Source organism: Serinus canaria, chromosome 10 (genome assembly GCF_022539315.1).
Source record: "Serinus canaria isolate serCan28SL12 chromosome 10, serCan2020, whole genome shotgun sequence".
In the NCBI taxonomy this organism is placed as follows: Eukaryota; Metazoa; Chordata; class Aves; order Passeriformes; family Fringillidae; genus Serinus; species Serinus canaria.
Genome location: NC_066324.1, coordinates 6,182,849 through 6,196,690, shown reverse-complemented (window position 1 = coordinate 6,196,690; position 13,842 = coordinate 6,182,849). Strand labels below are relative to the sequence as shown.

The 13,842-nt window shown below is 48.1% G+C and overlaps 1 protein-coding gene across 8 annotated transcripts in view; it reads left to right on the top strand.

Moving 5' to 3' along the window:
• CHD2 (chromodomain helicase DNA binding protein 2) overlaps positions 1-12,250 on the top strand; it is a 90,298-nt gene extending 78,048 nt beyond the window's left edge. For all 8 annotated transcript variants that reach the window (XM_018913946.3, XM_009090022.4, XM_050978661.1 and 5 more), the window contains 11 exons: positions 391-529; positions 668-818; positions 2,095-2,217; positions 2,542-2,670; positions 3,404-3,544; positions 4,681-4,815; positions 5,896-6,074; positions 6,631-6,730; positions 7,194-7,410; positions 7,775-8,024; positions 8,776-12,250. In XM_018913946.3, coding sequence (XP_018769491.1) covers positions 391-529; positions 668-818; positions 2,095-2,217; positions 2,542-2,670; positions 3,404-3,544; positions 4,681-4,815; positions 5,896-6,074; positions 6,631-6,730; positions 7,194-7,410; positions 7,775-8,024; positions 8,776-9,109 — 1,898 coding nt within the window. In that variant the 3' untranslated portion in view covers positions 9,110-12,250. The remainder of the gene's footprint in view (positions 1-390; positions 530-667; positions 819-2,094; positions 2,218-2,541; positions 2,671-3,403; positions 3,545-4,680; positions 4,816-5,895; positions 6,075-6,630; positions 6,731-7,193; positions 7,411-7,774; positions 8,025-8,775) is intronic.
• The last annotated feature ends 1,592 nt before the right edge of the window (positions 12,251-13,842 follow it).

Below are 13,842 nucleotides of genomic sequence, written 5' to 3'. Positions count from 1 at the left end.
AAATCAAACTGGTGCTGTGCACTCCACAGTAAAGCTGGGTCCACAGTTAGCAATTCCCAGAGCTGGAATCACCACCCACTCTCTGTCTGGCTGTTCTTTGCTGTTTGTTTGGACATACAGAGTCAGGGATGGATTTCCTGCTGGGTCTCTGCCTGTTGCAGCTGATCAAGACTGCAGAATCAACAGCTCCAGCATACTTTAAGAAAATGGTACTGGGAGGTGTTTAAATTGCAGATCTAAGCAAGTTAGTGGAAGAAAATTTATATTTTCAGCCTTATGTTTAAATAAGAGGTTGCAGGCAAGGTCTTGATCACTGTCTCTGAAGCCATTTTACTGAGAGTCTTCCTTCTGTAAGAGTTCCCTTAATTGCTGTGTTTTATTGCTGAGCAGGGAAAGGACCTGGAAAGAGACGAGGTCCTACCATCAAGATTTCTGGTGTCCAAGTCAATGTGAAATCCATCATCCAGCACGAAGAGGAGTTTGAAATGCTGCACAAATCCATTCCCTCGGACCCAGAGGAAAGGAAGAAGTGAGTTTGGCCAAGTAGGCAATGCAGAAAGAGACTCAGGGAATTTGGATTTTGTAGTGGAAAGAGAATAGCCTGGATGTGTGGATTTGCTTTATCCTCCAGAGCATTAAAAGTAGCTCTTGTTTGAAATGCCTTTAGGTACCGCCTGACGTGCCGTGTCAAAGCTGCTCATTTTGATGTAGACTGGGGAGTGGAGGAGGATTCTCGCTTGTTAGTGGGAATTTACGAGCATGGTTATGGAAACTGGGAGCTAATTAAAACAGATCCGGAGTTGAAGTTGTCTGATAAGGTAGGTGGCTTTGCTTGCTCCTTCCATTGGGTCCATTGCAGTGCTCATAGCAAACATGCCTCATTTACTCCAGAAACAGATGTTTATGTTTGTAACTGCTCCAGAACCCATGATCAGTAGTAATGAGGAAAACAGGGGCCTTCATGGAATGTTGCATGCTGGAGGGAAAGCAGACTTGTGTCGTTTGGTGGGCAGTACCAGGTGAACCACACTGAATTGATGCAGGCAGAAAATGGCAGTGCTGACATGTGTGGTTCCATGCACAGGATGGAAGGCTTGATGTTTCCTTGAGCATCTCACAAGAAGCTGAGTGTGAATTTCTGAGTGGAAGTAATTTTTCACAGATTTGACACTGCTTATGTCAAGGCTGGTCCATGTTAGCTTTGAGGGTAGGGTTACACGACTGGGAATGGCAGCACAGCCAGCTGGAAAGCCTCCATCTAGTTCCTCTGTTCCTCAGTCATCCCCACAAGAACAGTTTACAGGCACCATGTTGAAATGATCTGGGTTAAAAATAATCCACCATCCGTTGTGTCAGTGTGGTGGAAAGAGTGTGGAAACTGCAGCACAGGGTTGAGGAGCACTGGGAATCTCCACACCAGCTTTGCTGCCAGCGTGCAGCATTTCCCTGACATCCCTGCTGGTGCTTTTAGCAGAGATCAGGCTCTGCCTGAGAGCCCTCCATGTGTGGAGCTCAGAAAAGCATTTTGCAATGGAAACAGCTGCCTGAAACACGCCACCCATTTTCCAGTGAAGTATGAAGCAAACCTAGCTGGCAAGCTGAGCTATTTCCTCCACAAAGTGTCACCTTTCAGCCTTGTTTTCCACTAAAAATTGTGCATCTGTGCCCCTGCTGTAGCAATGTCTCAGGTTACCAGAGTGACTGGGCTGCTGTGACCAAGCTGCCACAAACAAATCTGAGGTGTCAAGGCGAGTGGACTCAGTTTTGCAGCTCAAAGTGCCAAATATAGCTTGTAAAGGACTTTTTTCCTTCAAGAGAACTTAGCAAGCTTGCAAGGCTTTGCAAGCCTTGGGATGCTTTAACTTGTGCAGGATTCCAAGTGGAGGGATGCTTGCTTCCTAGGAGCTTTGCCTTTAGCCAGACAGGGACAGTCTGAGAGGGGAAAGGAAGGCTTGAGCCTTCTTGTTCCCCCAGAAGGTGCAGCATCTGCTGCCCTTTGCTGGGCCTGGAAGGGCTGCTGCTAATGTGTAAATCTTTTGTCAAGTCTTGTGCATATGGGTATATATATATTATTTTTTTTCTGCTTTATCAAAGATCCTACCAGTTGAGACAGATAAGAAGCCTCAGGGAAAACAGCTCCAGACCCGAGTTGATTATCTACTGAAACTGCTGAAAAAAGATCTGGATAAGAAAGAAAACATGAAAGATGGGGAAGAGGTGAGATGTGGCCTCTTGATTCTGGGGCTTTTAGGGGGAGTGGTTGGCTGATGGTAGGAGACACCCTGTGTTCCCAGGTCACCAGACATCATTTCTATGAAAGAATATGGACTTATTGTCTGATTACATAGTGATAATTCTCATTTAAATGATAATTAATAAGGGACAGGTTATTGCTACTCTTACTGAAGGATTTGGGCTCATCAGTTTCCTGCCAGCCTGCAGGACCTGCAGCTCTTTGCACAATGTTCAGGAGATGGGAAATGTCCCCAGGAAGTAGCTGTAGCTATTTGCTTTCCCTGACTTGTTCTATGTTTTTACCAGGGCAAACTAAAGAAGAGGAAACCACGAGTGAAGAAAGAGAACAAGGCTCCCAAAGTCAAAGATGAGCATGGGAATGAACTCTCCTCTCCTCGGCACTCAGACAACCAGTCAGAAGAGGGTGAAGTCAAGGTGAGTCAGCCTTGGTGAGCAGTGGCTTTTCCACGTTTCCTTGGGCTCTGCTGTTACTGCCCAGCCTCACCTTGGGAAGCCCCCAGAAGTCAGAGGCACTAAGAGTGAATTCCCACCGGATTGGCAAACTCACAAAACCACCCATACAGCTATTGGTGTGAAAGAAGGACCTTTCCCACCTATTCTTTTAGCTCAGTGCTTTAAGGGATTTGGGGCATCCCAGAATGGCCACAAACATCCACACATTGACTCAGGGGAAAGGTTGTCTCAGGACAAAGCCTGTTGCCCTTATAAAGGAGAGAAAGAAGAATTGTTTCCCTCTCCTTTTGGGCACGTCTGCCCGTGGTGAAGCTGGAGTTTACCAAGGTCATGCTGTTGCTTAGAAAATGTTCAGACTTTGAGTGGTTTGGCTTGCAGTCTGAGGCTTTTTGTTCGTGTGCTGATCAGTATCTACCTCAGGGGCTGATCGTTCTGGAGTGCAGCTGGCACAGGAGAGCAGGGCTGCTCTGCAGCTTGCCAGCTTGTCACAGAGTGGGGCTGGTCTGGTTTTCATACCCTTTTGTCACCTTTGGGGGGATGGCAGCTGCTTGAGCAGGGCTCGATGTCTGCTTAAAGAGGTGTGAGGGTAAATCTGGATGGACCTCAAAAGTTGCCTGTGTTTTAAGGATGTTTTGTGGAAGAAAATGTACATGAGGTGAGGGACTCCAACTTTGTGCTGTGACTGATATTCTAGGAGGATGGCTTGGACAAGAGCCCAGTGAAAAAGAAACAGAAGAAGAAAGAGAACAAAGAGAACAAGGAAAAACAGACATCCTCTAAGAAAGAAAAGGAAAGCGATAAAGAGAAAAAGAAGACAAAAGACAAGAAAGAGAAGGTATGGGGTGCTTTCAGGAGCAGCCTGATAGGGAAGTCGAGAGCAGGGCAAACTGTGAGACTTTGGATTCATTAAAGGCCCTGTGTGAAGAGACATCAGTGAAGCACCATGGGGTGAGGGGGTATCCATCTCTTTTTCAGCCCTTCTGAATTGCCATAAAAAGTAGAAAAGGCAATATGTCCTAAAGCTTCATGGAATGTGACCAAAATGGAAGAGATTTTGTTAGGCTTCCTTAAAGTACAGCTGTCCCTGTGACATGGATATGGCCACAGAGCTGATGCTAAGGAAAGAGCCTGGAGCACTCAGATCAAAGTTCTGTCCAGCTGTGATTTATCACAGGGTTGGCAGGTCCTTGTCTGTATTCCCCTTTAATTTAAACTCACCCAAGTGACCCAAGTGTCCACACCATCAAGACTGTAAGTTGTCATTGTCACTGTTCAGGACTCAACAGAATGAGTGTTTCAACATCACTGGTATGCTGGAGACTCAAATGTCTCTTGAATTTTGGGTACAACTGCCCTGAGGCTGGATGCAAATTGGAAGTGGGGGTAAAAGCTTCCATAATAATGACCTGGAGTACCTGTCCAAGGAACAGGTATGTACTACGTGCTCAGTGTGTTTTGACACTGAGGTCATAAGTGCAAACTTAAGAAGTTTTGTTACCTATGTAGGGGAAAGTTTGCTTTCCAGAGATTTTTGGTGTGGCTTTGACTGAAGTAAGTCATATAGGTAAAAATGTAAATGAACAGGCCATGATTTGAAAACTAGTGATATCACATAAAGTTGCAGATGCTTGTAGATATGAGACTATCCAGAGCTCTGTCCTTTGCAAGGGAGAGATACTCTTTATTTTAAGCTCTCTTCCAAGTCTTCAACGTTGATTTCTCCCCATGAGTGTGAATATCGTATTCGTGTCCAAACTGTTGGCTCTGACTTCTCCCTGCTCCCTTATGGATCATGTAAAGCTGAACAGAGCCATTGCAGCTCAACAGTTGGAGATTGTGGGAGGAAAGTTGTAGGAACAGTGCCCAGGTTTAGCAACTGCCAGTAACAATAGTGTGGAGGTTGTTAGCTGGGTCACTGGGGATCCTCCATTCTGGCTCATCGTGTGATGTGTGTAATTTGTCCTTGTAAAGCCTAAAGGTGGCGAGGCCAAATCTGGAAGTAAAGGGAAGAGATCACAGGGTCCTGTCCACATCACTGCAGGGAGCGAGCCAATCCCCATTGGAGAAGATGAGGATGATGATCTGGACCAAGAAACATTCAGCATAGTGAGTATTTTCCTTGGGAAATGGGTGGGCAGTGCTGAGAGCCCAGCGAGGCAGCCAGGATTTGCTCAGATGTCATCCAAGGACGTGTTTTAGGTGTTGGGGGGTGAACCCCCTCCTAGTGCCCCACAGGGGTTTCCACTGGCTGATCTGAGAGCAGGGCAGGACAGCCCTGGACAAGAGCTGCCCACCAGTGCTGCCAGCTGGGAGCCTCTCAGCAGGGCATGCACAAGGGCTCTCTGCTCCAGCTGGTCACCTCCCCTGCTCAGCTGGCAGCCCTGAGTTACAGGACACCCTGCAGCCTTACATTCCTCTCTTGTAGAAGCCAAGGAGCCAAGAGGCAAGGAAATGCAGGAGAGTTTTGGGGGTGACCTTGTTGGAGCTGCAGAGATGTGTAAATGCTCTCACAGCAAACATGCCCACAAAGCTCATTGTAAAAATTGCCTTTTAGTAAAATTGTCATGGCAGATTCTCCTTGGCTGAAATATCACTTCTTAAAAGCAGTTTTCTCAGTACAAATCTCTGTACTGTTGAAGGTCCTCTGGGGTTTTTTGTCTTTTTCTTTACCTTTCCTTCTGTGATGTACAAAAGATCCAGGCAGGCAGTCAAAAAACCTGTCTGATTCCCTATCTGTACACAGTGTTGATGTGCCCAGGCTGAAAAACACAGTGCTTTCATCTCATGTCTGCTAGTTTTGGTAAAAGCAAGCATTAAAGTCACCAAAGATGGGATTGGACAGGATTGAATTGAGCAGTCTTTCAGCTGGGGTGGCTGGTTCAGTGTGTGGAGGCTTGGATTCACTTCCCTGCTTGCCACGGGATCCATGCAGGGGCAGACCATGTGTGGTTACTGCTTGCAAAGCAAATTTTTTCCTCCTAAAAGGCAGGGACAGTGAAGGTGGGGAAAATCTTGTCTTTTACTGATGATTGTCTGCAGTTTGTCTAACAATTTGCTATTTTATAGCTGATTTCTCCTTGCCTAATGGCCAGATAAAGCTAAACGAGCTTCTTTTCGATTAACAGGGCAATGATGTAGAGCCCTCTGCCAAATTAATCACTTTCTCCTCTCTGTTGTTCTTTCAAGTGCAAGGAAAGGATGAGACCAGTCAAAAAAGCACTGAAGCAACTTGATAAGCCTGATAAGGGACTGACAGTCCAAGAACAGTTGGAGCACACACGCAACTGCCTCCTGAAAATTGGTGATCGCATCTCTGAGTGCCTTAAAGCCTACACTGACCAGGATCACATCAAGCTGTGGAGAAGGTGAGGGATCTTTTTTTTTTCCTTAGCTGGTTTAGGATATTTTGAAATGGTAGTCAGAGGCTCCTGGTTTTTTTGTGGATGGATGTGCCATTTGCCTCTTACTTAACCTGTGAAATATTGTGTTTTCTGGTCCACTCAGCTTACAGAATTACAGAATCATGGAATGGTTTGGGTTGGGAGGGACCTTAAAAATCACCCAGTTCCAATCCCCTGCAATGGGCAGGGACACAGTTCACTAGACCAGGTTGCTCAGAACTCCATTTAGCCTGAGCCTTGAACACTTCCAAGGATGGTCTTCCATCACCAGTCCCAGGCAAACGTTTTCTCTTCAAGTTATCCTGGTTTCATTAAAATTGATTTCAAAGCTAAATCACATAAACCACTGCAAACCTCTTTATTTTACTTTGAAAAATGTGGTTCCAGCCCTCCTGATCATCCTGTCCTGAGCTGAGACTGTTTTCCAGAGAGGGTAGAAGGAATTTGATGTTGGTTTGGAAGCTGTTGGCAGCTAAATTGCTGCTGTAGCACTTAAAAGAAAATGTTCATGTCCTTCTAGGAACCTATGGATATTTGTGTCAAAATTCACGGAATTTGATGCCAGAAAACTACACAAACTCTACAAGATGGCTCATAAAAAAAGATCACAGGAAGAGGAGGTGAGACCTGATGTGCTTTCCCTTTGATTTCTGTCCTTAAAAGTTGCTGCACTGGAAGTGCCAATTCTTTCTGCCTCTTACCGTGGGTGTTCTTTGTTGTTAGCACTGTGATTTTCTCAACATCTAAACAGTCTGATTGCATTTGCCTTCTTTTTCATGTGGCATTTCTGGTCACTTTGTCCTGGCTGTCCTGACCAAGCAAAAGCATTGTTTGGTGTGGCATGTGATGTTCAGTTCCCCGTGGAGTGAAAAGCCTGGGCGTGCTGCCCTGTAGAGATCAGGTGTAGAAGCAGAGCTGCCAAACTGCCTGTCCTCCACCACGTTTGTGCCGTTCTTGAGCACAGAGTTGGCTCACCTCAAAGAGGCAGGAAAATCCAGAGCCTGGGAGACAAGGCCATTGCTCACAGTCCTGCTCTTCTGGTGGGAGAGCAGCTGAGCTGTATCCCTCTGTTCCACCTTGCAGGAGCAGAAGAAGAAGGAGGACATGTCCAGCATGAAGAAGCCGTTCCGCCCAGAGCCTTCAGGCTCCAGCCGCGATTCCGTGATGTCCCAGTCCCACGTGCCTCACAATCCTCACTCCCAGAAGATCCACATGCCCCCTTCCCACACCCAGCAGCAGATGCACGGCCACCCCCGGGACAACTACGGCCACCCAAACAAGAGACATTTCAGCAACACAGGTGAGCTCTGGCAGGCCAGGAGAAACCTTCCCTTCTGACCTAACGCTCCTGGACACAAATCCTTCTGGGACTTGTGGCTGCTCAGGTTTCAGGGGGATGGGATTGAACATACACTGCCACTGTACATACTGCTGGGCTAGAAAACGTGGTGATGTAGTGAGGAAAAGAATGTGAGAATGGGACAGAGTAAGATCTGTGAGGATGATAAAGAAATAGTGATAAAGAAATTCAAATAATAAAATGGGCCCACGTTGTTTAGGGAGGAGGAGAGTCAATAGGTATTATTTCTTGGAGAATTCAGGGAAGCAAATGGGCTTAAACCAAAACACAACAGAGACTCAGAGGTGCTCTTTGCTCACGGCAGACCGAGGAGACTGGCAGAGGGATCGAAAGTTCAACTACGGCGGCAACAGCAACCAGATGTGGGGCGGGGAGCGGCACCACCAGTACGAGCAGCACTGGTACAAGGACCACCACTACGGGGAGCGGAGATCACGGGGGGATCCCCACCGCAGCTCCGGCAACTACCGACCAAACAACCTGTCCCGCAAGAGGCCCTACGAGCAGTACAACAGCGACCGTGACCACCGGGGCCACCGCGACTACTACGACAGGTGAGAGATGGGTCTGGACACACAGGTGCCTGCTAAGGAAGGCAGGAGCCTCCCCTGAAATGGAAAATGTAAACCCCCTCCCTCCGAATTGGTATAAGTTTGAAATTAAGGGGCGAAGGTATGAGAGGAGGAATAACAGTTTTTTATTAGGGAAGAAAATAAAAAGAATAAAATAAACAATGCAGTAGTACAAAACAACACTGGCAGAGTCAGAATAGGAGCTGACGCCCTGTGGGTCAGGGTGGTGGCAGCAGTCCCATTAAATGGTGGCTGCAGCCCTTCTGCAGTGCCAGGTGTGGTTCTGTTGAAGCAAGGATCCTGTAGAAGGGTCTTCCTCTGAAGGAAGGTAATAGTACCTCCAGCGGTAGTGTAGATGAGCCAGGTCTTCCTCTAGGAATCCAGTGAGAAAGAGCTGCTCCTCTGGGAATCCAGTGGAAAAGGCTGCCTGTGGTCTTCCATACCTCTGATTATATCCAGATAGGAATGGTTGGCTCCTCCCCCTGGGCAGAGCATCTCCCAGTGGGATGATGTAATTTTATCGGTCATACAGTGACACTCACTGACCCATTAACAGAAGATATTTCCCAGAGGGAGGACTGGTTGTGGAAGAGATAAAGAAAACTGCCCAATGAACAGAAGATAACTGCTCCACAGATAGGAATACGATATGCGCACCCATTTCCAACCTGAGACATTGCCCTCACCTCAGCAGGCTTGGGAAGCTGATCTCTGTCCATTTTTCTCTGCACAGGCACCACCACGATTCCAAACGCCGACGGTCCGAGGACTTCAGGCCTCAGAACTACCACCAGCAGGATTTCCGGCGGATGTCTGACCACAGGCCGCCCATGGGCTACCACGGCCAAGGACCTTCGGACCACTACCGGTCCTTCCACACAGACAAACTGGGCGATTACAAACAGCCCCTCCCTCCATCTCACCCTGCGGTGTCGGACCCTCGCTCGCCCCCCTCTCAGAAATCCCCCCACGATTCCAAGTCACCTCTCGATCACAGGTCACCTCTGGATAGGTCATTGGAACAGAAAAACAATCCAGATTATAACTGGAACATTCGGAAAGCGTAAAGCGACGGAGAGGGCGACGCGCACGTCCGAGATACTGGGATTGGTGCGGCGGTGGCTGCTTTCTCCAAGCCAGCAACCAGAAACTCTGAACATGCTGCTATCATCTGGCTGGGTCAAGGAGGAATTTGGGGGAGTGGGTGGAGGAAGATTGTCCCTAGTTCTTGATTCTGGTTTAGATTGCCATTTCCTTTCCCCTTTTTTACCATTGAACTGTTCTGTCACGGAACCAGCCTTGCCACCTCGTTTGTTGTTTTGTTTTTGTTTTCCTCAGTCCAATGGACCCAAGGGAGTTTTCCCCAGCCAGTGTTTCCTCAGAAGGAGAAGGCAGGTTGATGCTGCTTAGGATGGTGCAGAAGGCTGTGTGCCTGCTCTGACTTGATGTTATGTGACAGATGCTGCTCTGGGGTTGGGGATAAACTGGTTGGGCTGGGATTTGTGTGTCACCAGCATGGTGCAGAGGGAGGATGGTTCAAGGAGGGACAGGAAAGTCCCTCAGCAGTCAAACTTGGTTGAAAGAGGGACTTGATGTCCCTGCAGAATGACTCCAAAGGAGCTGGAGCCATGCTGGTGACAGTCCATCACTTTCCTGGCCATTGTATCATTTTCATGTCTTTATCCATTTCAAGAAACTGGCTCTGCTTTGATTGCTGTTGTGTCCCCTGCAACAGAATAGGTGGGGGGATCTTCCTCCCATCTCCAGAGCTGGAACTGGCAAATCTTGACTCTGGGGGTAAGTGGGAGCTGGGAAAAAAAGGCCAACAAAAGGTTTAGTTCACTTCTAACTATCAGGAAATAATTGGGGTGAGAACAGTATTTCCCAGTGGACAGGGCTCAGGAATTTGTAACAAAACTCTTCTCTTCTGCCATGGGCAGCTTGGGTGGTCCAGGAACTAACAGATGCTGGCTGGGAGGTGCAAGATCAAAAGATGGCTCTGGGGATACTGGAACTCCTAATCTTCCTGCCACTGAAGTCTCTGGTCTTTGGGCAAATAATTTCTCTCTTTGCTTCACAAATCAGTGATCACAAACCTTTACTGTAACTGAAGGTAGAACAAAGTGAAACAGGAATCCAGTGGAATGATCACTGTTCAGGGAATGGTCATCTTTGCAACAGTCAGCAGTGACTCTGAATTGCTAGAAGTACCTGCATTTCTAGACCTTTTGTTTGTCTAAGTTGGAAATGAACCTGAAGACTTAGCACCTCAGTGAGCAGGGACAGAATGAGGAATTCAGGACTGATCTGTAAAGATCCTCGGAGCAAATGTCTTAGAGCCCAGCATGGCAGAGGGAAAAGAGGAATATGCAGCCCAGCTCAGTGGACTTCAGGACAAACACTCCAAGTATTCAAACCACAGTATTTGATGCAAACCAGCGTCCATCCTGGACACTGGTGTGGTGAGAGGGGTTTGTTGTGCACATCCTGCTGGCCAGAAGCACCTTGGGTGATTATTTTTCAAGTTGGAGTTCCCTGGAGACCACAAAGGCTGCCCTGAGAGTGGTGTTTGGGGCTGCATCACCACCCTGAGCTCAGTATTAAAGACCAGGCTGTTCCAGACTCCTGTTTGGCAGGGCACAGAAGCTGGGCCTCCTGTTAAGATGCCAGTGTTTGACTCTAATAAGCTGTGATGTCCCTTCCCCTAAAGACTGAGGGCAGATGGGTGTTCAGGGCTGGCTTCCTGACTCCAGGCAGTGCCTTGGAAGGCGCATGCAAACTGACACTAATACTCCTCCATGCAGTGTATCCCTGGAAATCTGCTGCCATCGCTCCTCCCCATCCCGCTGCTCCACGGGGACACACCAGAAGTGTTTTGTTCCCCTTTTGTTTTTATGTTGCAAGATTTCCACCGAATTCAGGGCAGTTTTGTTTCCTCAGGGGCACTTGCTGCCCTGTTAAAGTGTTACACTTGTGTTTACCTGTGCAGGGTGAGGTGAAGGCAAGTCTTCCACAGTCCCCCTCGGAGGGGTGGGAGGTGTGGAGAGAGCACATTTCCGTGGTGTTTCCCACTAAGCTGTGATTGCAGGCTGTGGTATTCAACAAAGAGGTCCTTTCTTTTCAGAGGTATTAGCTTTTAATGTGAAAATGGAGGCAGCCTCAGAGGGACAAAGAGAATTGCTGGTTTTGTCACGGTGCTGTCACGGCAGGAAGTTTGTGCCATACTCGTGTAGCAAAGGCAATACTGGCAACCAGTGTGAGGGCTGGCACAGGAGAACTTTGGATCCCAGCAAGAGGCATTTTCTGTGTTGAGATGTGGGGTTTTTACTTATCCCAGGTTCCAGGCATGAGGTTGGTTGGGATTTCCTTCTTGTGCAACAGCAGAAGCTTTACCCATATCCACTGGAGAGCTGTCCCTACTGTCACTTTAGCCTGATGTTGAAGTCACATCATGTCCACTCTTGATGGGTGAGTCTTTGCTGGGTTTGGCTTTAGTGAAGCTGGAGAAGGAGATTGGGAGGAAGTCTTCCCTGAGCACACACACACACACACACTCAATGCATTTTATGTCCCCTCAGTATAGGGACCATAACCAAACAGTCACGGGGACAGGAGTGGGATCAGAGGGGACACATCCACAGCCATGAACTTCCCTGTGGTGTTTGTGACAGATTGGTACAGCTCTTCCTTCCTAACCAGCTGTGAGATTCCCTCCAGCCTCTTTGCAGAAAAAAAGCAGTAACTTGCTGGGGTTCAATTAAAAATTAAAAAAAAAAAAGATTTTTTTTCAGCCTGACCTCTTTGGAAATGGTTTAAAGTTATGAGTTCACATGGTGGAAATCCTGCAGACCAAAACGTGCTGTGGGGACAGGCGATGTGGTCCCAACCAAAATGGACACGGAACCGAGTGCTGAAGTCCTTGTGTGAATGGTTTGTGATCCACACAAAAATATTTTTCTGCTTTCACCCGTTTCCTCCCCACCTCTGCCTCCCCTCTGGGGAGAGAAGGACTCTTACTGTAAAAATATGGACTTTTAAACCTGTTGACTAAAAACAGTAATTAATATTAATTTATATTTGTGAAAGAAATGCCACTGTCCTAGTGATTTCTGATGTAAATATGTTGTTTATATAGTATGTATGAAATTTTCCTACATTGTAAAACTGCTGTACTTTTGATTCTTGTATATTAAAAAGTGTTACTGAGATTTTCAGAAGGGCCCCAGCGTGGTGTCTCTGGGGGTCCCATGGCAGGTCTGGGGGCTGGTTTGGGATGATAGGGCCCTTTCCTGCCAGGAAGGAGCAAGCCACCATGGATATTTTTACTGTGCAGGAATAAGCATGTTCTGCTTGGCTGTTTTTACGTAGTTTCACAATGTGTGGTGATAAGAGACTTGGAAGCTTCTTCAGATGGGAATTTCCACCTGAGCAGAAGGAGCTGTACATTCTCTTGCCCAGATGCACCAGGATTTCACGGGGATGATACTGATGATTATGTGTTTATCCCACCTCCATGTTTAATGGATCTCCAAGGATGTGAAAATTTTCTTTTTTACCTTTTCTGGGGAGAATTCCCCTTTTTCTAGGAGAAGTGCTGCTCCTGCTGCCATCAGTGAGTTCTCCTCTGTCCCCAGCCCCTCCTGGGCAGGATGTGCCTCTCCCCATGTGGGATGTGATGGCATCCAGTGGCTGGTTTGGTTTGTTCTTTACCCTCCACTGCTCACACCGAGGCCCACACAGAGCAGGGATTTGGAGCCATTTCTCCCAAGTTATAAAAGCTCATTGTAAAAAGCACTTTTCACACCTGTAGCCACTGGGTCCAGCCCTTCCCAGTCTCTCTGCTGCTGAGCCAAGTTTCAGCCAAGAGTGAAATTTCACAGCTGAGTTATATGCTCCTGAAAAATGGATTTCCTAATGGAAAGAGTGACTGGCTGTTAGCCATGGGGCTCAGCTGCAGGGAGGCACAGGGGCTGCAGGGAGCTGGGCTGGGTGTTACGTGTCTGAGTGAATCTACCTGAGACCTGTTACTTTTTAAATGTTTTTATTTTGATTTAAGCAGGCAGGTAAGAATGTGAGCACCCTGATGCCAGGTGTCTCCCCCAGCCCTGCCTTGCACCCACCCAGTGAGGGGACAGGGCTGTGCTTCAGACCCTCTAGAGGGAGCCGGTTCCCAGCAAAAAGCTCATTTTTGGTGAACATCATCACTCTGCAGTTGTGGCTGCTCCTGGGCAGCTGGCACTCAGATGTGGAGCTCAGAGCCCAAGACAGTGGCTAAAGGCCAGGAGATGGGCAGGCACAGCCAAAGTGGGGCTTGAAGCCCACCCCAGGCCCCAGGTGGTGGCACTTGAGCTGCTGCCCATCACAGAGTGATGGGATGGGACCCTTGATTCTCCCAGGGGCAGCCCCCTCACCAGCCCTGAACATGGTCTGGAGAGCAATTTGAACCTCTCCCAGGTGACACGAGGCCACCACTGCCACCACCGCCACCACCGATGTCTCTGCACAGCCTGTGCCTTCCCCACTTACCTCCTGGAGATGCTCTGCTGCCTTGTGTGGTTAATGGGGACGGGGCATCCTTGTGCCTCAGGGGTCACATCAGCACTTTGTCCCACTGGAACATGCAGGGGCTGCCTGCTCACTGTCCCAGGCTGGACAGCAGGGGACCATTGGTGACCTCCTGGCAGAATAGACAGTGAGGGAGACCCCTGGTCCTGCAGGCACTCTGGGCACTTTGTAGATGAATTTTCAGGTTTAGCCATTTCAGGTTCAGGCATTTCAGGATGTATTAGCCATAGGAAAT